Raw genomic sequence first — 27684 nt, 5'->3', positions numbered from 1 at the left:
ATAAGGATGCGTGCCGCCATGAGTAACGTCATCCAAGTTGCGAGCCTGCAACTCGGAAGACGCTATCCGGGCGCATTTTAGTTGGGTCGCTCAATGGATGATGGCGCCAAAGATACCCTTTCGTCGTCCATAATTTTTTTTTTTTTTTTTTTTACTTTACGTCGTCTGCTCTCTCTTCCTTTTGAGATTCAAAGAAATTGCCACAGACGATCAAAGAGTCCATTGGTCTCTCAAAGTAACATGGCGGTAAGAAACGCAAGCATTAAATGTGAGTGTCACTAAAATAAGGAGAGAATGCCACATAATGGAAAGCAACAGCCGTTAAGGAAAATTTCCATAACATGTTTAAATAAGGCCATGGTCCTCATCATTTCTAAATGTCATCTTAGCATATCCAGACGCTACAAATGTAATGTTCATCCTATTACACATTAGGAGATTAAAATGACTGCGTTTTATCTTGTCTGTACACAGGGACTGTGGTGCTTTTTGTTTTTGCTGTAGTTCTTGTACTTACATAATCTATTCATGTAAGTAATGTACATGCACTGTATGTGATATACAATAATCTATTTGAGTTTATATGTCCTACATGTCTGTAAACAGGGAATGTGTTGCTCTTTGTTTTTGCAGTATTTCTTGTACTATATAAACTATTTATGTAAGTAACGTACATGCCCCTATATAGGAAAGAATATAGTTCTGCTTACAGGCAGACGAATGAATTTTAAGTGTTATGTTAATATTTCCAACACAAACTTCCTAAACTATTGTTGCAATACTTGGATACATATATTGAAGAGTAAATATCTTGTTCAATACACCTAAAATACGCACAAAGAAAGAACGGAAAATATATTCTGCTGATAACAAAACTAAGATGACTACCATACACGATCCAATGGCAAGGCAAATCAAATATGATATATATATATATATATATATATATATATATATATATATATATATATATATATATATATATATATATATCCGCATCCTACGATAATGCTTAACCACCCCTAAAGGGTAAAGATGACTGATATAGCTACCCATAAAATGGAAACCGTTCTCCGTTATTTACCATTTTCTATGATTCACTAGAGTGGGTCTCTGTCATTTGGGGCTGAAAACTGCGTCCTGTAAAACCTACGGGATATCAACGTCAAGTTACACTTCCTTACTTATCTTCCTCACAATTCATATTACTGTCATCGATGAATTAAGCTATAACTCATTCCCAAATCTCGTGAAGGTCAATTTATCGTTTTCACCATTATTTAAACACATACTTTGTTTTCATTCAACCTCAACCCGTAATCGACACAAGGAATACACCAAATTTCCTCCTATGCATTCCACGAGACGTTGCAAGAATAAAAGTATGCTCAATGAACAACAAACATGGCCTGCAACCCTCCAGGAAAGCCATCCATGAGAATAGCCCTCTTCAAAATCTCTCGACACCTATGTATGTATGTAACCACAAAGGCATCATCATATGTATGGATTGTAACTAATTAATATATACATGGTAATTGTTGACATATTGTGTTTAATTGTCCTTGATGCTTTGTCTATGAATATACATCATTATCTATTCATAACATCTGTAACCACAATGGCATCATCATATGTGTGGAATGTAACTAATCATATATATATATATATATATATATATATATATATATATATATATATATATATATATATATATATATATATATATATATGGTAACTTGATATAGTGTGTTTGATTGTCCTTGATGTTGTTTTGTCTAAGTATTTTGTGGATTTGTCGTTTAGCTTGCACACGTCAAACTATTCTGTTGGAATGACAATCTGTAATGATACTGTGGTAATAGTACATGACACGGTGATATCAGTGATGACCACTGGTTTGCTATTCCTCATCTCTGTCTATTGATAATGCATACAGGTGTATTTCTACACTGTCTTACAATAATCAATCACAGTTAAATCTATCACACCACAGCTCTAAATCTGTGCTACTCAGTCAGTAACAGGGGATCTTCCGTTGCGCCAACTCTAAGAGTTCTCTTTTTTTTACAATTCTCACAATAATCTATGAACTAGAATAAGACTGGCAATCTATATCAAGGTCTCCATTACTTTAAACCAAGCAACAATGCCATACAGCTCAGGTCGAGTGCTGCAGTAAATACAGTAATATCAACTGATTCTTTCATGTGTCAGAAATACAAAATAATGGACGTCGCAAAATGCTGATGAAAACACATAGGGACAAGAGGCTAACTACTATCACAAACTCAGGCCAAAATCTTCGGCAGAAACCTTGCTTACGCCACTGCAAATCGACGCTTTGCTCAGTACTTCACAATATCGCTGAATATTCAGAGCATATAAACTCGCTGAGCTCAATGCTACTTAACAAAGAGCTTCACATGGGGGCCAACTGATGTGACATACAGGTCTACAAGAAGATGGTTTACCAGAAAAGCTAAATATATATGGCAAGATACACTGCTTTTAAATAAAAGCTTCCAGCACGGTGCTAGCCAAGCTAAACATAACATATTTGGCAAAATATATCACTTTTTAATAAAAGCTCCCAATATGATGATTGCCAGCTAAATAAAATATATTTGGCAAATTACAGTACTTCTAAATGAAAGGTACTCTATACAGGGCCAAAGACAACTATGGAAGCTTGAAATGTGTGTGTGTGTGTGTGTGTGTGTGTGTGTGTGTGTGTGTGTGTGTGTGTGTAAAGATGCGCCACGCCTAAGCTTAGCCCAAGCTCTTGTCAGTGACAGCCTGTTCTCGGGTGTGCCATTACTGGCACAATGTCGTTCATGTGAAACTGCAGTGTAGTTGGCTCCTATGTGGATATGTGTGCTGTGTTCAAATGTGATGACCTGCTTCATCCCAAATAAATCCATGCAATTATGATAACACAATGTTTTTTTTTTATATCAACATGATTAAAGAGGGCTGAAGAACTACTAAGTTCTAACCGTGTTCTTGTTTTGTATGTTACATATAGAAGAAAGTTTGAAAAAAAAAATTGTGAATACGTCGGAACGCTTTTGAACTCGAGATCGTCCAAAAGTTATAGTTGACGCCTATACCTCGACTTACAATTACCCAATTCAATAAATTACCCATTAACGAAACATGCAAGTAGGAACGATGCATCATTTTACAAATGAATGCCCCAAGTTACCCAATCTCTTCCATGTTAAGTTTTGATTTTTTTCCAAAAAAGTGATACAGTAGAAATAATGCTGTCTATCGCTAACTCTTGGAACAAAGCCAATGACATGTATGATTGGTGTGTGGTGAAAAATCTAGCCAGGATGCGTCAATGCATTATCTAGCCAGGATGCGTCAATGCATTCATCTAGTTAGGATGCGTCAATGCACTCATCTAGCTAGGATGCGTCAATGCATTCATCTAGTTAGGATGCGTCAATGCATTATCTAGCTAAGATGCGTCAATGCATTCATCTAGTTAGGATGCGTCAATGCACTCATCTAGCTAGGATGCGTCAATGCATTCATCTAGTTAGGATGCGTCAATGTATTATCTAGCCAGGATGAGTCAATGCATTCATCTAGCTAGGATGCGTCAATGCATTATCTAGCTAGGATGCGTCAATGTATTCATCTAGCTAGGATGCGTCAATGCATTATCTAGCTAGGATGGGTCAATGCATTCATCTAGCCAGGATCCGTCAATGCATTCATCTAGTTAGGATGCGTCAATGCATTATCTAGCTAGGATGCGTCAATGCATTCATCTAGCTAGGATGCGTCAATGCACTATCTAGCTAGGATGCGTCAATGCATTCATCTAGTTAGGATGCGTCAACGCATTCATCTAGTTAGGATGCGTCAATGCATTATCTAGCTACGATGCGTCAATGCATTATCTAGCTACGATGCGTCAATGCATTCATCTAGCTAGAATGCGTCAATGCATTCATCTAGTTAGGATGCGTCAATGCATTCATCTAGTTAGGATGCGTCAATGCACTCATTTAGCTAGGATGCGTCAATGCATTCAAAGACTTTCCCAAAATGTGTCACATTGTGAGAGAGACCATGAACCTTGCTTATCCTGTGGTGTTTTACTGAACTAGTAGACAGTGATGTCAACAAGATGTTAGATTTTAAAGAAATATATCTAGATCAGGATGCTAGAGAACAAGAAAACGGAACCTGAATGCACTACTATGAGTGAATAAATTTATCATGCACAACTGTTTTTCCAGAGAAGACATAATTTCCCATAAAAAGTTCTTAAAACATCTTTAATGTTCTTTAATTACATTAAAGAATTCGTTTCCTCCCTGGAAACGTACCTTCTAATATAATAATGGCAGTGAATCAGCATATCTGATAATTTACGAATTTTCGATTTCTGGCCGATTTTTCCAGGAATGAAAACCCCTTTCGTAAATCGACATACACCCATTCCTCAAATAAAACGCCTTCACTTAAAAACGATTTCGTTATCAGAGAGAATAATAACGTTACTAAAGCTTTTAAAACAAGCACCATTTGTCCGTTGCTGCGCAGTTGTGATGCGTAGGGGATGACCTCGGGTCGCGCGTGATTGACCCCTCCCTTCCCGCCAATTTCAATTCAGTTCAAATACAGCCACTGTTGTGATGAGGTGCTCTCGCTCGGGTTACTATTTTGCCCTATACTGATACGAACATGAGTGGAAGGCGACCAAATAGTGATAGAGTAAAGCCCGCGGCTAAAAAGCAAAGAAAATATATATATGTTTTAAGTGTTAAATTGGATTTACGTGAAAACTACCAAAGTTTGATAACTGCTGCCATAGATAAATGGACGACGTACCTCAACGGACAACCTTACTGGAAATGTCAATGCTGTAAAAAAGGTAAATCCAGCATCATTTCATTATATAATTCTAAACCAAATTACGAATACTTGGTGAAGTTTTCGGGATTCTTCTACCGCCCATGACCCGGGCTCAGCCCAGGCGGTTGGGTGGGGTCGTTGGTCCACCAAGCTGTTAGCAGCTGCAGCCTGCAGGCCAACACAGCCCCCATAGCCAGGATGGTCTAGTACACTTTAAACGTATTTGCCCAGAGCTTCCTTCACAAGTTTGTTTATTCTTCGATAGATTAAAGCTTATATCATCACTTGTATCATGGTTACTCTATTATTCTTGTTCTTTCATTTCATAAGAAATAGTAAATAATGTATATACAATGTATCTATGTTCTTATGGAATGAAAGGACGGGTAAGAATAATAAAATAACCAAGATACAAATGATATAGGCCTTAATCTACTTAAGAATAAACAAACTTGTGAGGGTAGCCTACTTAAAAAGATGCTATAAAAGCAGCACGGTAAAATGTCCTACGCGATGGTGCCACGTATATAATAGTGTAAAAGGCGCAAGTAATTCTATAACGAATTTAACTGTCAAACAAAAACTTCATAAAGTTACGAAGTTGTGAGATATTAAAACGCCCTTAAAAGTTACACTGATATTCATAAGCATTATCTATCCACAGGTCTGTCCTTACATTTCGTCCAAGAAATCATGTAATTTTCTTATTATTTCTATGGTTACTTTGCTACTGACGTTCATTAAAGATATAAATACACAAGCTTATCCTGACGTTTCATTACATAAAATGTGCACGCAAAAAAGTCATTAGAAGCACACAATAACCTTTAACGTAAATTAGTTATCCCTGTATTATTGTAGTTCACTTTACAGTACAGCAAAAAATATACTGTGATTTGCATAAAGTCTTTATGTGTTTGCAACGCAATGAGAGGTTTCTAGCCTGTATGGATTACCCCTATATTATTCTAAGTTACCTTATATTCTACTTTATAGTACAGTAGAAAATATAATGTGATTTGCATAAAAGTCATGTGTTTGCAGCGTTTTGAGGGGTTTCTAGCCTGTATGACGAGTGACAAAATCCCGAAATTAGCCATAATATACAGTAAACACAAAGTATAACGTCCAATTTGTCCATGAGGTGTTCAAATGAGCTATTGCAACAATGTTTGCTACAAAAGGGAGATATTTGAAGCTAACCCAAGGGAAAAAAATCGTAGTGCCCCCACCAGATCGCTCCCCCAACATCTACATAGGCACACTGTATATACATTATTTCCTATCTCTTATGAAATTAACGAACAAGAATAATAAAATAACCAAGATACAAGTGATATCTACCGAACAGACAAACTTGTGAACGAAGCCCACTTAAAAAGTTGCAGTAAAACAGCACGGGTTATAATGTCATTAAGCGATATTGCCACTTCGTTTATATAGTGTTCAGGTGCACCTGATTCTATAACGAATTTAATTCAGTCTACCAACACGAAACTACAATCTAAAAAAAATTGCCTACTCGTTGATATGGATGGCCGACTTTTCACCTGCAGATAGGTAGTGATCTCGGCCCACCCTCATTATCTTACTTAACTGTGATTTAATAATGATTAATTACTTGTTCGAAAACCTATCTAACTTCAACAGTCAGTAGATACCTGAACTATAAGTACGTCGGTATAAATCTAGCTCAACCATCAGGGTGGAACGGTTGGTTGGTTTAACGGCCACCGAAATACGTCATTAAACCTGCAAACATTTTCAATTGCTGCTAAAGTCCTTCTACAATGATTCTGCATGCACTATCTTAACATACAATGAAAAATAAATGCATATAATGAAAGTACAAGAAGAAAAAAGATGAATAGTGGAACAGAAGTACTGCGAAAGAACAGGACATTAGATATAAGCCTTCACCTTGGCATGCAATATATATATATATATATATATATATATATATATATATATATATATATATATATATATATATTATGCAAAATACATACATAATTCGTCAGCTCGACACTCCAAGTAGAAAAACCAAACCTGCTCCGGGCCAGCAGCATAATGTACAAGTAGATTGCTTACCATAAAAGTAGCCTAAAGCAAGAGCAGCCAAACCCTAAACCATTCCAGCCTCAAAGCCAAACTAACGAATCATCTTGTATCATCTTGGAGACGGTCAAAAACTGAGAGTAAATTAAATACTATCGGTAGGTGCTGCTACCTTCCGGAAACTGGCAAACAGAAACAAACAAACGCGGCAATAGGTCAATAACCCACAACGCTCTAAAGTAACGTCATGATATCAGCAATAATTCTTTATTTTTACATTGAACTGGGAGAAAACATTGATATATTAACATTATATGATTTGCAAATTTGTATGCATTATTACCCTATATAGTAAAAATATCTAATTTGCGGTGTTTTGAGAATTTAAGGCAAAGATAAGAGGGCGTCAGCCCATGTTCAATTGCGTCCACTTAGAAGCTTATTTCGTCCGTTTAGTTTTTCTTTTATTTCAAGGCAATAACAGCACAAAGAGAAAATAAATTCTAGCAGAGTTTTCGGCGTCTAAGAACAAGGAATCTCAGATATTTCTTTCACAGAACTAAGACAAAGTCAAACCAGCAACTAAAGATAAAAATTTCACTAAACCATACACCAGGAGTGCAGATATACGTTATCTTCAATGCCTTTACGGTACTGAATGATGAATGTATAATATTCTAATCCAAACCACTAAAAAGTGTTAGGGATTTCCAAAAACAAAATTTTGCACCATATACGGGATGCTAGGTTTGCAAAATTTTACACAATATAATTTGCAGAAACTCACACATACTGGAGAAGAGTAGTGTGGTTTCAGAAGTGGTAGAGGATGTGTGGCTCAGGTGTTTGCTTTGGAGAATGTATGTGAGAAATACTTAGAAAACAGGTGGATTTGTATGTGGCATTTATGGATCTGGAGAAGGCATATCATAGAGTTGATAGAGATGCTTTGTGGAAGGTATCAAGGGTATATGGTGTGGGAGGAAAGTTGCTAGAAGCAGTGAAAAGTGTTTATCAAGGATGTAAGGCATGTGTACGAGTATGAAGAGAAGAAAGTGATTGGTTCCCAGTGAATGTCGGTTTGCAGCAGGGATGCGTGATGTCTCCATGGCTGTTTAATTTGTTTATGGATGGGGTTGTTAGGGAGGCAAATGCAAGAGTTTTGGAGAGAGGGGCAAGCATGCAGTCTGTTGTGGATGAGAGGGCTGGGGAAGCGAGTCAGTTATCGTTCGCTGATGATACAGTGCTGGTGGCTGATTCGGGTGAGAAACTGCAGAAGCTGGTGACTGAGTTTGGTAAAGTGTGTGAAAGAAGAAAGTTGAGAGTAAATGTGGATAAGAGTAAGGTTATTAGGTACAGTAGGGTTGGGGGACAAGTCAACTGGGAGATAAGTTTGAATGGAGAAAAATGAGGAAGTGAAGTGTTTTAGATATCAGGGAGTGGATTTGGCAGCGGATGGAACCATGGAAGCAGAAGTGAGTCACAGGGTGATGGAAGGGGCGAAAGTTCTGGGAGCGTTGAAGAATGTGTGGAAGGTGAGAACATTATCTCCGAAAGCAAAAATGGGTAGGTTTGAAGGAGTAGTGGTACCAACAATGTTATATGGTTGTGAGGCGTGGGCTATAGGTAGAGTTGTGTGGATGAAGGTGGATGTGTTGGAAATGAGATGTTTGAGGACAATATCTGGTGTGAGGTGGTTTGATCAAGTAAGTAATGAAAGAGTAAGAGAGGTGTGTGGGAATAAAAAGAGTGTGGTTGAGAGAGTGAAAGAGGGTGTTTTAAAATGGTTTGGTGACATAGGAGGAGAAAGATGAAAAGAGACAAGTTCAGGATGTACAAGTAGTCAGAGGGAGATGGGGGAAGGAATGGGGAACAAATTGAGGTGGAAGGATGATGAAAGAGGATTTGAGCGATCAAGGATCGTGAATGCAGATGGGTAACGGGTTGAAGGATAAGTGATTGGAACGGCATGTGAGCCGGGTACTGAAGTTCTGTCATGGATTGACAGGGGAAGCGTTGGGATAAACATGACAGTTGGGAGCGGTGTGAAAGGGGCTGTTGTGTTTTCGGGCATATATCGACGCCTAGAGGTGGGAAACGAATGTGGCCTTTTGTGTTTTTCTAGCACGTCAATGGTTGATTATAGTATATATTATATATATATATATATATATAAATTATCAATAAAGAAGCAAGGTTTGATGGATATAGCAATTTAAAAAAAAAGGGTGACTGATGTTGTGGTAGTAAGGTTGATTATTGATGAATCAGGAGGCTGGATGCGAATCTTACCATTACAGCAGGAATGTGTCAATTACATTATATAAAGTTGGATGTTCTAATTCAATAGAAGTAATGAATGGCAGTAAAGAATCTGAATGCTCTTGTACTTACATCTGTTCAAGTGGTATTGACTTTTGAATCAATTCTACAATTGAAAATTTTTACATTTTTATTTTTAACCAGCATTCTTTGTGAATTTTGGTATAATCTGGAAAAAGACACCACTTTTATAGGTTTGATACTCTAGTTTATTAGGAATAATTTGTTGCACTGTAAAGGAATACATAAAAGTTGATGATTGCTTACTACCATTCAAACTTCTTTTCTATAAAGAAATGTTGTTCAGTGACATAAGGATTGGGAAAGGTGGTATTCTACAGTTGTTAATTTGGATAATGATGGGAAATTATGACGTAAATGCAAAAGACTAAATTGGAAGATTTAATGTCATTGGATAAGAGAATAAAGAAGTACTCACAAATGTCTGTTAGTTTTCCATTTGGTTTGGAATGTAAACTATGCTTCTGATGTCTACAGAGATACAGAAATCTGCCCTTGTGCAAGACAGATGTCATAAGCATTAATTTGAGCCCTATATTTATGCATTCATCTGACCTTGCCCAACTTATTTGCAAAACTTGGATTCAGTAAGCTTCAAACTTTAAAATTCATGGTGTCATTATGGAATGCATAAACTGTAAAGGAAAAATAAATATTTCTATACCCTTCCTTGTTTTATACAGCTTCAAATGGTTTGTAAATAGACATACAAATGAAGTAAAGCACTACAGAATCTGAACAAGCACCAGCTGTATGTTTTTTGTCAATTGTTATCAGGATGGTCACTCTTCTAAAGTCTAAGCACTATACACAAGGACAAAAAACACTGGAATGCCACAGACATCCCTACTGTTTGTTCACTATTAGCAAGATTTCAATGAAAATATTAAAATGTATCACTTAAAATAACTGCCAATTTTAGGGGTTTTTACCTCAAGTCGCTTCTACTTCAAAGCCTTACCCAATTTACAAAAACTTAAAAATATCAAAGTGCTACAACGAAAATCCCATAACATATTTCAAGTTTACTTATTGCATGGAGGTCATTAGTACCAATTTCGTAACATTCTATCATCTATAAAACAGGCATATGTTTTCCTGACAATTACTGAATCTTTACCTAAATCTAAACGATTTATGATATGTTGAACTGCAAATGAATTCATGATTTATAGTACATGCTTCTGAATCTTTAGCCCCTCAATAATGTTTTTTCAAGCTTAATCACTGCTTCCCGCAATTAGTGAGATAGCACCAAACTCAGATGAAGAGACGCTGCATTTGCTCACATCTACATATTCACTTGCTATCATGAGCAATGCACTAAAAGCACATCTCTCTTTCTATAACCAGGCCAACAGACCTTTTCAATAAAATGGGCAAATATAATGTATTTTATTGGAAATAATTTTTCCATATTTTTGTTCATTTTTCACCCAAATCTGAGTAAGTAAATTTTTTGACAAAAAACCATTTATTATACATCATTCATAAGTTCTGGCCATCAGTAAAATGGGTGAATATCATGCACATTACTAAGAATCAGTTTTCCACATATCTTTTTTAACCTTATTTTTCAATATATGACTGGATTTACAAAGGATTCAAATGGAATGTATGGAAACCTCATGATTTTCATAAGACAACAAGTAATTAAAAGCTTTAAAATAGTAATTTCAATTTTGATGGGGGTCTATTTCACTTTCAGAGAATGCTATTGAAATTTTATGATGCATTCAAAGGGTGAGGGGGCTGAGATGCACTTAGGCCTAGATCAATGGAATCCTGTCTTATTCAACTGATAGAATGATTACACAGAATTATATAGAAAAGTAAACTGCAATATTTGCCATTTCCTGCATTAGTGAGGTAGCATTAAGAACAGGGCAGAGCCTCAGAGGAAATATCCTAACGTAGCCCCCCTTCTCTGTTCCGTCTTGTGGAAAATTAAAAACAGGAGGGGAGGATTTCCAGCCCCCTGCTCCCTCTCCTTTTAGTTACCTTCTACTACACGCAGGGAATATGTGGGAATAAGAGCAAGGTTATTTGGTTCAGTGGGGTTGTGGGACAAGTTAATTGGGAGGTAAGTTTGGAGAAAAACTGAAGGAAGTGAAGTGTTTTAGATATCTGGGAGTGGATTTAGCAGCAGACAGAACCATGAAAGCAGAAGTGAGTCACACGGTGGGGGAGGGGGCCGTAAGTTCTGGGAGCGTTGAAAAATGTGTGGAAGTCGAGAACGTTATCTTGGAGAGCAAAAATGAGTATGTTTGAAGGAATAGTGGTTCCAACAATGTCAAATGGTTGTGAGGCATGGGCTATAGATAGAGTTGTGCGGATGAGGGTGAATGTGCTGGAAATGAGATGTTTGAGGACAATAAGTGGTGAGAGGTGGTTTGATCGAGTGAGTAATAATAAGGTAAGAGAGATGCGTGGTAATAAAAAGAGCGTGGTTGAGAAAGCAGAAGAGGGTGTTTTGAAATGGTTTGGTCACATCGAGAGAATGAGTGAGGAAAGTTTGACAAAGAGGATATATGTGTCAGAGGTGGAGGGAACGAGGAGAAGTGGGAGACCAAATTGGAGATGGAAAGATGGAGTGAAAAAGATTTTGAGTGATCATGGCCTGAACATGAAGGAGGGTGAGAGGCGTGCAAGGAATAGAGTGAATTGGAACGATGGGGTACACCGGGGTCGACGTGCTGTCAATGGATTGAACCAGGGCATGTGAAACGTCTGGGGTAAGCCATGGAAAGTTCTGTGGGGCCTGGATGTGGAAAGGGAGCTGTGGTTTCAGTCCATTATACATGACAGCTCAAAATATTCACTCCATCTCTTTCTCACTTCATCACTACCTGTTATCACTTACCCTCTTGCCCCTTTCACCAATGTTCCCATTTGTTCTCTTGTCTTATCTACAGTTATTAACCTCCTTCCAAAACACCTTTTTATCCTCCCTTAAGTTAGATGATATGCTCTCACCCCAACTCTTATTTGCCTCTTTTCAAATCCTGCACCTTACTCTTGGCCTCCTCCTACTTTCTCATATTCATCTCCTGGTCATTTGCACGCCTTCTTTGCAAGTACCATCCATACGCCTCTCTTTTCTCATTCGCTAACAACTTTACTCCTCCATCCTTCCACTCACTACCCTTTCTAATCTGCCCACCTCTTAACTTTCTCATACCATGCATCTCTTGCACAAGCCATCACTGCTTTCCTAAATACATCCCATTCCTTACCCATTCCCTTCACGTCATTTGCACTCACCTTTTGCCATTCCAAGCTCGCTTACTCTCACCATTCTTCTCCCCAACATTCTCTCTTCTTTTTTGAAAACCTCTACAAATCTTCACCTTCACCTCCACGAGATAGTGATCAGACATCCCACCAGCCGCCCCTCTCAGCACATTAACATGCAAGTCTCTCTTACATGCCTATCAATTAACACTTAATCTTATAATGCCCTTTGACCATCTCTCTTACTCACATACGTATACTTGTGTATATCTATTTTTAAACCAGGTATTCCCAATCAACAGTCTTTTTTCAGCATACAAATCCACAAGCTTTTCACCATTTCCATTCACAATTATACCCTCAACTGCCACATTACTCACCTTCACATTCAAATCACCCATCACTAATACCCAGTCTCTTACTCCAAAACTGGTGACACACTTACCCAGCAGCTCCTAAAACACCTGTCTCTCAAGATCTTTCTTCTCATGACCAGGAGCATAAGTCCCAATAATCACCCATCTCTCTCCGTCCACTTTCAGTTTTCCCCACATCAATATAGAATTTAGTCCCTTACACTATCACACACTCCCACAACTCCTGCTTTAGGAGTAGTGCTACTCATGTCCTCTCACCAACGCGACTCTACTCCCAAGGTGTTTCCAAACCATTTTTCTCCTTTACCCTTGAGCCTCATTTCACTCAGAGCCAGGACATCCAGGTTCCTTTCCTTAAACGTACTACCTATCTCTCCTCTTCTCATCTTGGTTACATCCACACACATTTAGACACCCCAATCTGAGCCTTCAAGGAGGATGAGCACTCTCCACATGACTCCTGTTTCCTCTTTTAGAATCTGAAATACAGGGAGGCCAGAGTTTCTAGCCCCCTACACCCTTAAGTAACTTTTTACGACATTGGGGGGTATGCATGGGAAGTATTGATTTTTTTCCCCATACATATTAGTGAGGTCACATTAAGAACAGAGGACTAAGCCTAAGAGGGAGTATCCTCACTTGGCCCCCTTCTCTGTTCCTTCTTTAGGAAAAGTCAAAACAGGAAGGGAGGATTTCCAGCCCCCACTCCCTCCCCTTTTGGTCGACGTTTACGACACACAGGGAATAGGTGGGAAGTATTTTTTCTCCCCTGTCCCCAGGGATATATTCATATATACATATATACACATGCATATTCATACTTGATCGCTTTTATCCATTTTCCAGCACTACCCCACCCCACAAGAAACAGCATCGCCACTCCCTGCAACAGCTCCAGAAAACATAGAGAAATGCCACACCCGCTCACATCCATTCTCTTGCTGTCATGTGTGATGCACCAAAACCACAGCTCCCTATCCACATCCAGGCCCCACTCACTCAAAATCTTTTTCACTCAATCCTTCTACTTCGAACTTGGTCTACCACTTCTTGTTCCCTCCACTTCTGACACATATATCCTTTTTGTCAACCTTTCCTCACTCATTCTTTCCATATGTTAAAACCATTTCAACACTCCCTCTTCTGCTCTCTCAACTACACTATTCATTACCACACATCACTCTTATCCTTTCATTACTTACTTGATCAAACCACCTCGCATCACATATTGTCTTCAAACATTTAATTTCCAACACATCCATCCTCCTCCATGGACAAAATATATATATATATATATATATATATATATATATATATATATATATATATATTTTTTTTTGCTTTGTCGCTGTCTCCCGCGTTTGCAAGGTAGCGCAAGGAAACAGACGAAAGAAATGGCCCAACCCACCCCCATACACATGTATATACATACGTCCACACACGCAAATATACATACCTACACAGCTTTCCATGGTTTACTCCAGACGCCTCACATGCCCTGATTCAATCCACTGACAGCACGTCAACCCCGGTATACCACATCGATCCAATTCACTCTATTCCTTGCCCTCCTTTCACCCTCCTGCATGTTCAGGCCCTGATCACACAAAATCTTTTTCACTCCATCTTTCCACCTCCAATTTGGTCTCCCACTTCTCCTCGTTCCCTCCACCTCCGACACATATATCCTCTTGGTCAATCTTTCCTCACTCATTCTCTCCATGTGCCCAAACCATTTCAAAACACCCTCTTCTGCTCTCTCAACCACGCTCTTTTTATTTCCACACATCTCTCTTACCCTTACGTTACTTACTCGATCAAACCACCTCACACCACACATTGTCCTCAAACATCTCATTTCCAGCACATCCATCCTCCTCCGCACAACTCTATCCATAGCCCATGCCTCGCAACCATACAACATTGTTGGAACCACTATTCCTTCAAACATACCCATTTTTGCTTTCCGAGATAATGTTCTCGACTTCCACACATTCTTCAAGGCTCCCAGGATTTTCGCCCCCTCCCCCACCCTATGATCCACTTCCGCTTCCATGGTTCCATCCGCTGCCAGATCCACTCCCAGATATCTATAACACTTCACTTCCTCCAGTTTTTCTCCATTCAAACTCACCTCCCAATTGACTTGACCCTCAACCCTACTGTACCTAATAACCTTGCTCTTATTCACATTTACTCTTAACTTTCTTCTTTCACACACTTTACCAAACTCAGTCACCAGCTTCTGCAGTTTCTCACATGAATCAGCCACCAGCGCTGTATATATATATATATATATATATATATATATATATATATATATATATATATATATATATATATATATATTATATATATATATATTATATATATATATATATATATATATATATATATATTATATATATATATACCTTATAGTGATGGGTGATTTGAATGCAAAGGTGAGTAATGTGGCAATTCAGGGTATAATTGGTGTACATGGGGTGTTCAGTGTTGTAATTGGAAATGGTGAAGAGCTTGTAGATTTGTGTGCTGAAAAAGGACTGGTCATTGGGAATATCTGGTTTAAAAAGAGAAATATATATAAATATACGTATGTAAGTAGGAGAGATGGCCAGAGAGAATTATCGGATTATGTGTTAATTGATAGGCACGTGAAAGAGAGACTTTTGGATGTTAATGTGATGAGAGGGGCAACTGGAGGGATGTCTGATCATTATCTTGTGGAGGTGAAGGTGAAGATTTGTAGAGGTTTTCAGAAAAGAAAAGAGAATGTTGGGGTGAAGAGAGTGAGCTTGGAAAGGAGACTTGTGTGAGGAAGTACCAGGAGAGATTGAGTGCAGAGTGGAAAAAGGTGAGAGCGAATGATGTAAGGGGAGTGGGGGAGGAATGGGATGTATTTAGGGAAGCAGTGATGGCTTGTGCATAAGATGCTTGTGGCATGAGAAAGGTGGGAGGAGAGCAGATTAGAAAGGGTAGTGAGTGGTGGGATGAAGAAGTAAGATTGTTAGTGAAAGAAAAGAGAGGCATTCGGATGATTTTTGCAGGGAAGTAATGGAAATGACTGAGAGATGTATAAAGGAAAGAGGCAGGAGGTCAAGAGAAAGGTGTATGAGGTGAAAAAGAGGGCAAATGAGAGTTGGGTGAGAGAGTATCACTGAATTTTAGGGAGAATAAAAAGATGTTTTGGAACGAGTTAAATACAGTGCACAAGACAAGAGAACAAATGGAAACATCAGTGAAGGGGGCTAAAGGGGAGGTAATAACAAGTAGTGGTGAAGTAAGAAGATGTAGTGAGTATTTTGGAGGTTTGTTGAATGTGTCTGATGATACAGTGGCAGGTATGAGGTGTTTTGGTCGAGGTGGTGAGCAAAGTGAGAGGGTCAGGGAGAATGGCTTGGTAAAAGAGAAGAGGTAGTGAAAGCTTTGCGGAAGATCAAAGGTGGCAAGGCAGTGGGTTTGGATGGTACTGCAGTGTAATTCATTAAAAATGGGGGTGGGATATAAGTTGCTAGAAGCAATGAAAAGTTTTTACCATGGATGTAAGGTATGTGTACGAGTAGGAAGAGAGGAAAGTGAGTGGTTCCATGAATGTCGGTTTGCAGCAGGGGTGTGTGATGTCTCCATGGTTGTTTAATGTGTTTATGGATGGGGTTGTTAGGGAGGTGAATGAAACAGTTTTGGAGAGAGGGGCAAGTATGCAGTCTGTTGTGGATGAGAGGGCTTGGGAAGTGAGTCAGTTGTTGTTCAGTGATGATACAGTGCTGGTGGCTGATTCAGGTCAGAAACTGCAGAAGTTGGTGACTGCATTTGGTAAAGTGTGTGAAAGAAGAGAGATGAGGGTAAATGTGATTAAGAGCAAGGTTATTAGGTTCTGTAGGGTAGAGGGACAAGTGAATTGGGAGGTAAGTTTGAATGAAGGAAAACTGGAGGAAGAGAAGTGTTTTAGATATCTGTGAGTGGATTTGGCAGCAGATGGAACCATGGTAGCGGAAGTGAGTCACAGGGTGGGGAGGGAGCGAAGGTTCTGGGAGCATTGAAAAATGTGTGGAAGGTGAGAATATTATCTTGGAGAGCAAAAATGGGTGTTTGAAGGAACAGTGGTTCCAACAATGTTATACGATTGCGAGGCATGACCTACAGATAGGGTTGTGTGGAGAAGAGTGGATGTATTGGAAATGAAATGTTTGAGAACAATATGTGGTGTGAGGTGGTTTGATCGAGTAAGTAATGAAAGGGTAAAAGAGATGTGTGGTAATAAAAAGAGAGTGGTGGAGAAAGCAGAAGAGGGTGTATTGAAATGGTTTGGTCACATGGAGAGAATGAGTGAGAAAAGATTGAAAAAGAGGATACATGTGTCAGAGGTGGAGGGAACGAGAAGTGGGAGACCAATTTGGAGGTGGAAGGATGGAGTGAAAAAGACTTTGAGCAATCGGGGCCTGAACATACAGGAGGGTGAAAGGCACGTAACAAATAGAGTGAACTGGAACAATGTGGTATACTGGGATTGAAGTGCTGTCAACAGATTGAACCAGGGCATGTGAAGCATCTGGGGTAAACCATGGAAAGTTCTGTGAGGCCTGCATGTTAAAAAGGGAGCTGTGGTTTCGGTGCATTACACATGACAGCTAAAGACTGAATGTGAATGAATGTGGCCTTTGTTGTCTTTTCCTAGCGCTACCTCACGTGCACAAAAGGGGGGTTGCTGTTCCATGTGTGGTGGGGTGGCGACAGGAATGGATGAAGGCAGCAAGTATGAATATGTACATGTGTATATATGTATATGTCTGTGTATGTATATGTGTGTATACGTTGGGAACTTATTCCGTTTCATTTTCCCCGTGGACTTACAGGAATACGTTGAAATGTATAGGTATGTATATGTGCGGGTGTGGGCATTTATGTATATGCATGTGTATGTGGGTGGGTTGGGCCATTTCTTTCATCTGTTTCCATGTGCTACCTCGCTAACCTGGGAGGCAGTGACTAAGTATAATAAAATAAAATAACCAGGGAACATGAAGTGTCTGGGGTAAACCATGGAAAGTTTTGTGGGGCCCGGATGAGGAAAGGGAGCTGTGGTTTTGGTGCATTACACATGACAGCTAAAGACTGAGTGTGAACAAATGTGGCCTTTGTTGTCATTTTCTGGCGCTACCTCGCACGCATGTTGGGGGAGGGGGTGTCATTTCATGTGTGGCGGGGTGGCAGCAGGAATGGATGAAGGCAGCATGTATGAATATGTACATGTGTATATATGTATATGTCTGTGTATGTATATGTAAGTATACATTGAAATGTATAGGGATGTATATGTGTGTGTGTTGGCGTTTATGTATATACATGTGTATGTGGGTGGGTTGGGCCATTCTTTTGTCTGTTTCCTTGCACTAACTTGCTAACGCAGGAGATAGCATCAAAGTATAATAGAATAAATATAATAATATAAATAATCAATTAGTGCTACGGAAATAAAGTAAATCTTTATCTAATTGTAGTTACTATTCCAGTTGATGTTATAAGTTTCATTGAAACTAGGTGCATAAAGAAAATATAAAACTAAAATACAGAAGCAGGAAACTTTCATTCATCCACAATCTCATAATCAAGGAAGCAATATGTTCATTAGTATGAAGATCCACTCCAGTAATTCCACTTTCACAAGTAAGTACTGTATACTGGTATAAAAATGATTGATTATTAAGAAAACTTCAAATAGTAAAGGGTGGGGGGCATGGTATTCAGGACTATGCTGAGAGATGGCACAAGGCTAAAAAAGCTTAAGAACCACTGCTGTACATGGATGCATCAATTCTTTGTACAAACAGATCAACTGTCTGGAAAAAAAGGGATTTCAACAACTAAACAGAACTCTTAGTTTTCTTAAAGGCAAACTTAACCTTCAATATTTTAGTCAAACTATACCAGTAAAACCCAAGACTTAGCATGGCCATAAACAAATAAGTCTCAACAAACAGAAGACTAACTGAGTGTCAGCAGAGATATTTAATCATTATCTATTTGAACTCTCATTTCTAAGTAATATCCTAGTTTACAGAGACTACTGTTCTAGGTAATAGAATTAAAAAGAATTTTCAGGAGAGCATTCTTATAATGTGTGGAGGTGATAGTTTGGGATATATATGTAGTGACCCAATCAATCAATATTTTGTGAAGTGGGCAGGGCTTTGGAAGAAGATGGATGATGTCGGGTAAGAAAAGAAAAAAAAGACAAAATTTATTAAGAAATACGTTTCTGCGTTAAATGGGGTAAGAAAAGAAAATATGACAAAATTAAGAAATACATTTCTGTGTTACAGAAGCTCACAGTAAACACATGAGGAGATTAGAGAAGTAATCTTTCTGCAAACGGCTGACCAAAAACATTCCCCTGGTGCTTGTTCAGATTCCGTAGAACTTTCATTAGTTTGTATCTTGACATAAAAAGCAAATGAAATTGTTAAAACTTGCCTGTAGAGTGTATAAATGCTTATTATCCTTTACTATTTATGCCTTCCAGTGAATGCCGCCATGCTTGTTACACGTGAATCTGACAATACAAGTTTTGCAAATATGTTGGGTAAGTTCATGTCTACCTAAATTCAAGTAAAGCACTAATCATGTTTTTTGTTAAGAATTTAAGATACAATCAAGAACCTTTACACAAAATAAGTTTTTCAACATTAATATTGTATATTCTTTGATTTCCACATTTCACAATATTATCATATAACTCTTCAACCCTACATTTTCTCTCTCATGACCCTACCCCTAATAAGTGAATTAATATCAAAAGATAGTTTTGAAAAGTAATAAAGTAAAATTCCACAATTTCATATCATTCCTTACAGCAGCAACAAAGAGACAAATATAAATAACTAAAATATCAAACCTATTACAGTGGCATCTCTATTCATGGCTTTTACCTATTTCTGCTAAGTATATTTTTCATAGGTTCTGCTAATATTTCATAAATGCATTACCAACTTTTACATAACTAACCCCACAATTTTCTTGATATACAAACTCTTACCACATTATTCAATGTCATATACTCCAAACCATGCAATATCCCTAAACAACAAAGGCTATGTAATGCAAGAGAACTGCTTTAAGACTCGTAATATATACCAGTAATTCTGTAGGAGTTCCAATCAACTATAGAATCTTAAGTTAGTTTGCTTCTACTTAATGGGAAGTATGGCATTGCATAATCTGGATGACGATCAAAAATCAAAATCATAAAAACATATACTTGGAGGAAATGTATAACTTATTAACATAAACATGTATTTCATTGTTCAATTGAGTTTCATAGAGTATAAGAAGAGTTCTTCTATTACACTACAACTCTCTTGGACTTTGGTGAATTTCATTGTTAAAGGAGACCCAAAATCATGCAAAGCAACTTCTATTCTATCTTTAAATATTATACCAGCATTGCAGAACAAAAACTACACTCGCAATCAAAGGTGACAATGATGAAGACCGAAAATGATAAATAACCTATAAGTTACACTCACTTAAGAGGAGGAGGGCTAAAGGGGATATGATTGAAGTCTTTAAATGGAGGGTATTAAAAAAGGTGAATAAAATTCTTAGAATGGCCCCACCGGATAGGACAAGAAATAATATATTTAAGTTAGAAACAAAATAGATTCAGGTCGGATCTGGGTAAATATTATTTTGGGAATAGGGTGGTCAATGTATGGAACAAGCTGCCAAGTACAGTAGTGAAAACTCGGTCTTTATGCAGCTTTAAACGAAGGTTAGATGTGTATATAGGTTCAGGTAGTTGGTTGTAGTGTGGACAGACCTGCCTATCATGGGCCAATAGGCTTCTTACAGTGTCCTAACTCCTTAAGTTCTTATACATTGTTGCTACATCTGGGCTAAGGTAATTTTGGCCTAACTTTGGTTAATCAATAAAAAATCATGTTGTGAAGTCTTGAATGTCTGGTTAGGTTCACTCTCAATTTATGCATTTTACGCATTTTTTCCCCGCAATTTCTCCCAGCTACAAAGCCCAGACCGCTAGGGGAAAACCGATCTTCTTAGACTTATATGTACAATATCTCATGTCTTCTTCTAACAATAGACTCTGCTCAGCATAGCTAATCTATTGATTAAAATGCTAGTATTTTCGTTAAATGATGTAATATTTTACATTTCCGTGTTTATCTGCCCTAACCTAGCCTATCCCAATCTGACATAACCAATGGATACAATGTTTTGATATCTACAAGCCTCCATTTTAAATAAAATGGTCCTCCGTTAAATTCAACAAGCATCAGCAACAGAAATATCAACTTACGGGTCTTCCCTATCTTCTTGTTGCTTGTATTCCACAAAATTTTTCAGTTTCTACGATTACCGGCACACAGCATGGGCTAAATGTTATTGTTGTGATCCGTGTATCCCATCCAGTAAAAGTACTTTTCCCTTTAGACGAAAGTAGCTGATAATTAACGAGACTGTATCATCCCTTAACAACGTATATATTCAAGTAATACTATCTAGGATTAAATATAAATTTGCTAAATTTCTTAAAGAGGAATATCCAAAGAGAATAACGAAAAATATGAAGTGTTATTTTAGCGGATATGAACGTACTTCGTCAGCCATGGTTATACGGGATATAATAACCACGTGAGACGGTGAAAAACTATTATAAATCCTTCTTAGAATATCTCTTTATATTTTAGGAAATACTTCGTAGCAGAGGAAATCTATTTCTACCTCAGATTACCTTTGTAATGATATGTTGAAAAAATATAATAAATTGTCTTTATGCCAATAAAAACAATTATTGTCGAGTCAACATCATTCATCACAAAGCACTGAGATTCATATACAGTTCCATTACTTTTGAGATATCTAATGGAAATTCGAGCATCTTACACTTTTGTCCTCAAAAACTATATCAAGGGTAAAGAGCTTACTCCTGAAAAAGAAGCCATAGTCGCGAGTATTTGTTGAATATTAATATTCTTTTATTCCACCCATCAAGAAATCCTAAATTCGTTTAACTTGCTTCATTTAAATCCTAAATTCGTTTAACTTACAGTGAAGTAATATATGCTCGTTACCCTTTGAATGTAGCGTTCTCGTTGCCATAGAGACATGAGCACGCGTAGAGCAAAGAACTATCTTTTATGTATTGGTGTGTTGCATTTTACAGAGAATCTCAATGTGGAAAGGTGACCGAGTTGCCAATTTTAGAGCCAATAAGGCAGCAGACGATGAACTGTTAGATCTAATAGCAAGCTACAGAAGACGTTATAACACCTTATATCCGAGAGGACCTTTGCTCCTCTTAACTCCACAGAATGAGAATGACAGGATGGTAGGTTCACTGTCCCAACATCTCTACTTACATGTTATTTGCTCATCCTAAGTTGAAAGTACTTATGAAAGATTTAATATTTTCTATGATACAATATCACGTAATATTGTACCAATACAGCATGAATACACTCTTAAAAGTAGTCATGCATTTACAACCGATCTATCAAGTGCGTTCATTTATGTACATAATTGGAAAAATGTCATGAACATATAAAGAACACTTAACGGTGAATATTATGTAATTCGTATTCCTAAGCCTGGCTAACATCAACTATTATCAAATGCTATCACCTCCATTATTGTAGAACTTACCATGACAATTTCTTATTCGGATAAATGGTATTTTCAGTTTCAGCTACAAAAGCTTCATCTTGGAAATAAATCTTTTATATCTTTTATAAAGAAAAATCACAAAATAACTTTTCTATGAAAACTGTGTGACGTATATTTTACATTTTGTAGAACATTTCTACTATTATGTCGAAAGATGTTGACTGTTATACAGATCATTATTATAACATAAAGCGCTCTACAGTCTCCCAGTGGAAGGGGGGGGGGGGAGCAGACATCATGTCAGTTTAGTCCTTGAGGTCCAAGAGATTAAGCCATACCTGTGGGATGCAGGCGTCCTGTCGGATGTTATGTGACGCACGAAGAAACACGATAACAGCCAACTCTAGACGGCAGAAAGGACAACCCCCTCTGCAAATAGAGAGAAAGACAAGATATAAAAACAAGTTCAAGTTACGTGGTGTAGGAGGGCGAGTTTATGAAGTGTGCTTCTCTTGGCTGAACTCTGCTCGGAAGGAAGGTGGTTCACCTCTACACGACACAGTGATAGACGAAACTTCTGCATATGTTGAGCAGAAGCTCCGAAGAAATATATTCCGAGACCTGATGATAATTCCCCCAGGCCCTCCCTCCCTCTTTCAGGTTTGAGCATCTCAGTTGAAATAAGACAATAAAACGTTAGAACTGTATGATGCTGTAGCATTCACAAAAATCCCTTTTCCGGTTAACCTATTTTTCCTGCACTTTATGATGCACTACATTTACGTCCGCTCAAAGTCGTCTGCCCCTCTTAAGTGTCCTCCGTGTCAGTTATGATTGTCATGTTGACGGGATATCCTGATTTGCATGTCTCTTTTTTTCCCCCAATCATCTCTTGTACTATTCATCCAATGACAGTCCCTCGTAGTACCTCCACACAGCAGGTGATGTCCCAATGTTGCTCTGTCTCTTGGCTTGTCGATTATATTCTCGGTGGGAAAGGTTGTCTCTTCATTTATCCATTTGTTTATTCACCTCAGCCACCTGCCTCATTACACGCTTCAGCCATCTCCCTCATTCCTACAATGTCTCATGCCATGTATGCCAAAGATCGTACCGTTGTGTTTGAGGGTTGTTCGATTAAACTCTCAAAGCGTCTTTACCGTCGTGCTGCAAAGGGTTATAAAGTTAACTGGGGTTATGGTTTTACACACAGGTCGACCGTACATAGACTCTCATTAAATGAAGATTTATCTTATCGTAAACCCACCTTCCAGATAAAAGTTTTCCTATTTTATTCTTAAGTATACGACATCAGTGGTAATGGCCACGACAATTTCTAAAAGAAACCATAATGATCTAGATTTGGTGCATCAGTGACTTCTAGAGAATGAGTCGGTTCATTCTTCAGTCTGCTTTCAAGTCTGCGTCTCAAATTTTTTTGCTAAGAGGGTCGACACAGATGCCAAAGGATTCTAAGTTCTATTTCTAACAAGCCATATACACTGGTTCATCAACCCTGGTGTATAACAGGCATCCAGAAAACCCACTTCAATTTCACGAACAGGTTGTATAACACGACTCTGAAAACCTGAAATCACGTGTTAGTGGCTTCAGGGAAATTCATCACACAGGACCTGTATTTGATAGAGGGAGATGTAACCATAGTGACCACAGATGATGATTAGCAGAGGTGGTTGGAGTATGTAGATGATTCATTTAATGTGTGTTTCGTTGACAGGTGAGTGTGGTGAGCCTGGTGGTGCCTAGCAGGGTGCCACATCCTCAGCTGCTGAGCCTGGAGGAGGCGGCACGGGTCCTAGCTGATCTCATCACCTACAAGCCACCTCGACCACCACCCTCAATGGTACGTCAGGAGCACTCTACATAGAACTGTTATGTATGTGTTTGTAATTATCCATATTTATTGTATGGGGAGGGAGTTACACACTTGTAGAGCTCCATCTGTTTTGTGTGGCAGTGCCTACTTGTACTACACGGGGGTAGGGGGTTCTACTCTGAGTATAGATCAATTTAGTTTGTGAAAAAAAAAAAAACCTGTGTGTGTGTGTTAGCCCAGGAAGGTACGATCACCGGCCGTGGTGGTGGAGAGGCAGAAGGGTAGTGGATCGGAGTGTGCCCTGGTGGTGGCGTCGGTACTGCTAGGAGCCGGGTACCGCGCCTTCGTCGTCCAGGGGGCAGCACCTGCAGCACTCGTTGCCTGCGACACCTCACACCTCCCCTGCCCTTACCTCAGCCATGAGGAAACGGTAAGGTAATCTTCTACATACACGGATAGTAAGGTAATCTTCTACATACACGGATAGTAAGGTAATCTTCTACATACACGGATAGTAAGGTATTTCATGCCATACTCTCATGACACTTGAAGTCATTTCAGCTGTTACGCGAAATTATATGGCCACATTCACATGCAATCGTTATATTCAATTATTATTCGAGTCCCGTAAGCATTCTTTCTTTTTCATTAGGATTGTTCAGTTTGCTTCTTTTTTTCTTATGTTACAAATATACCACATACATTTACTGGTTTGGCACCATTTCTTTTCTTAAGTTCGTACATTACCTCCCTGTTTCATTATGCTTTATTTTCTAAGATCATTCCTTATTTCGATTTAGATAATAAACCTGTTCCTGCATCTTCCGTCGAAAAGCAACTGCAACTGCACGCCATATGATGTGTTTTAGACCTGATGTCTTATTTGTCACCTTATCTCCAGCGTGCTTCAGACAGAGAGAGTGGTTCATCTCCTGACTCTAATGATATTCATGAAAACGCCTTAAAGAGACTCAGCAAGTCTCATCTCATGCAAGGTGTGACTCAGGCTAATAATAATTTCAGTTTCTCCATTGCTACAACTACGATCGTAACCACTACTACTGCACCTACTAATAATATATCCACGACTACTAACCACTGTCGCTATTAATCAAATACTGCAGAGTGTAATGGCAAGGTTTATCTCAGTAGCACATCCAGTCCTCAATAACTTTGTTAAAGCATCAATTGCAAAGGGGAGGAGAAGGGTCCGTGGCAGGTCAAGTCCTTAATCGAAAAACGCCAGAGAGAATAAGTCTGAGTGTTCGTCAGGAGGGAAGCGCGAAGGAGGAGGTGGCGCCCTCCAAGTACAGTGTGCGACCGCCTCCGGATCTGAGGAGCCGCTACGTGCTCATCATGGAGGAGCGGGAGCGGCGCCAGCAGGAGCAGGAACAGCAGCAGGCAAGAGACACCACCAGTCAGCCAGACCACAAGGCCAAGGTGAGGACACTGCCTTTCATGTATTTATGTACTCTTTGTCATGCTGTCCCATTATTATTTAATGACCTTTGGTTTGACGGACACCGTGTCCTGTTACAGTACTGTACCAGGAAAACAGTTTCCTTAGGATTAGCGCGACACTTGGGGATATAAAGCCATTGGCGTGAGTGAAGCACCAAGGGGTATATTTAAGACCCAAAGAAAGCCTATATATTTTTCAAGAAAACTTTTGGTACGCTGTTGATGAAAATAATAATTTCAACCTAAGGTCTTTCGTAAATGTAACTGAGACATTCTCGATAATTCTACCGTGAAACTTTGTAAGGTGATAATTAGGATTTTTGTTATAAATTCACGTCAGGATATTGGTGTATTCCGCAGGACTCTTCAACCTCGAGTGCACCGCGCGAGGCTGAGGCCCACCTCCACTTTTGGGTGCTGGTGTTGCCCCCACAGAGAGAGGTCACCACTCCGACCTTCGTGGAACCCACCACGGGCCAGGTCATGCCCTTAGGCCCCACCCATACCGTGCCTTACGTAAGGATCCACGCCGTGTTTGACCACACAAACTACTGGGCATGTGTCAAGTTCGACGAGGCCGTCTCATACGACATGGTGAGTTATGGTGGGAAAGAGATACTTAGTCGTGGATTGATAGTAATGTACATTCTTGCTCCTGGGAAGCTCAAAAGACCTGTCAGTAGTATTGGGCCTCTGTCCCTAGACTGGACATCCTTATGGAACCTCGAGCGGAATTACGTGAAGATGAAGAGGGTTCGTAATCCAACATCATAGTGTTTCACAAACTGCTATGTTGCACTCGATCGTTTATCGTAGTATTTTACACACTTGTTTTGTTGCACTCGATCGTTTAACGTAGCATTCAACACCACCTGTTTGTTGCATTCGATCGTTTATCGTAAAACTTCACGCCAAATGTTTTGCTGCATTCATCTGTTTAACGTAGTATTTCACTCCACCTATTTTCCTGCATCCTTTATCGTAGTATTTCACACCACCTGTTTTGCTGCATTCAATTCTTTATTGAAGTATTCCACTCCACCTGTTTTGTTGCATTCATGTTTATTGTAGTATTTCACACCGCCTGTTTTGTTGCATTCCATCGTCTATTTCTTCTGGTTAGGAAGCTCACTTATTTTTCTGTCTCTGTGACGCATTGTTTATATCGTCATCGAAGTTTCTTAGTACGTCAACATATTTAGTGTTATTTTCACTCCACTGTTCATACTTCCCTAAGAAGATATCATTCTACATATCTCACAACTTTATCCACTGCTTTCGTGTTCATTAGTTTTCATCTTCATACTAAGTCATGGTGTCTGAACTGTTCAGTTCTCATCACATCCTCTTTCTGTACCATTCGCGCCATTGTTCGAGTTACCTATCATGATTTTTACCGTTAACATATTGTCATATTGTTATTCGTTTTTCCCCTCAACGTTCGCTGTTCTTTTACAAATATTTAGTTCCATGATTAAACTTTTGGTATTTTTTTTCACCCTATCTTCGTTGGAATCTTGTGGAATAAAAGGGCATCAATTTTGGTATTTGCCAACATTAATACCAAACTAGTCTCTAATATCATTATCAGAACTAGGTATGCTTCAAAGACAATTGTCCTATTTTATATTAATTGTTAACATAACTGTCAAAACCATATTACACAGTATAGTCATTACCAAAACTAGACAATATATTTCTAAGACAAATGTTTATTATATTAACTTTTGAATTGTCAAAACCAAATTTCATAGTATAATTATTATCAGAACTTGATATTTTTAAGACAATCGTCTTTATTATATTAACTTTTAAGGTAACTGTCAAAACCAAATTACATGGTATAATCATTATAATTATCAAAACTAGGTA

General features: G+C 38.6%; 2 protein-coding genes across 2 annotated transcripts in view; one reads left to right on the top strand and one right to left on the bottom strand.

Moving 5' to 3' along the window:
* Positions 1-21308, bottom strand: part of LOC139756390 (uncharacterized) — a 70351-nt gene extending 49043 nt beyond the window's left edge. Inside the window, exon 1 of the mRNA XM_071675792.1 lies at positions 21208-21308. The gene's annotated coding sequence lies outside the window, so the exon portion shown is untranslated. The remainder of the gene's footprint in view (positions 1-21207) is intronic.
* Positions 21309-24666: 3358 nt separating this feature from the next.
* lobo (lost boys) overlaps positions 24667-27684 on the top strand; it is a 34021-nt gene continuing 31003 nt past the window's right edge. Inside the window, exons 1-3 of the mRNA XM_071675791.1 lie at positions 24667-24781; positions 25624-25791; positions 26173-26406. Of these exons, the coding sequence (XP_071531892.1) occupies positions 25708-25791; positions 26173-26406 (318 nt within the window). The 5' untranslated portion in view covers positions 24667-24781; positions 25624-25707. The remainder of the gene's footprint in view (positions 24782-25623; positions 25792-26172; positions 26407-27684) is intronic.

The sequence above is a fragment of the Panulirus ornatus genome, chromosome 21 (genome assembly GCF_036320965.1).
Source record: "Panulirus ornatus isolate Po-2019 chromosome 21, ASM3632096v1, whole genome shotgun sequence".
Classification (NCBI taxonomy): domain Eukaryota; kingdom Metazoa; phylum Arthropoda; class Malacostraca; order Decapoda; family Palinuridae; genus Panulirus; species Panulirus ornatus.
The sequence above is the reverse complement of the archived record's forward strand: the minus strand, read 5'-3'. Positions and strand labels throughout refer to the sequence as shown.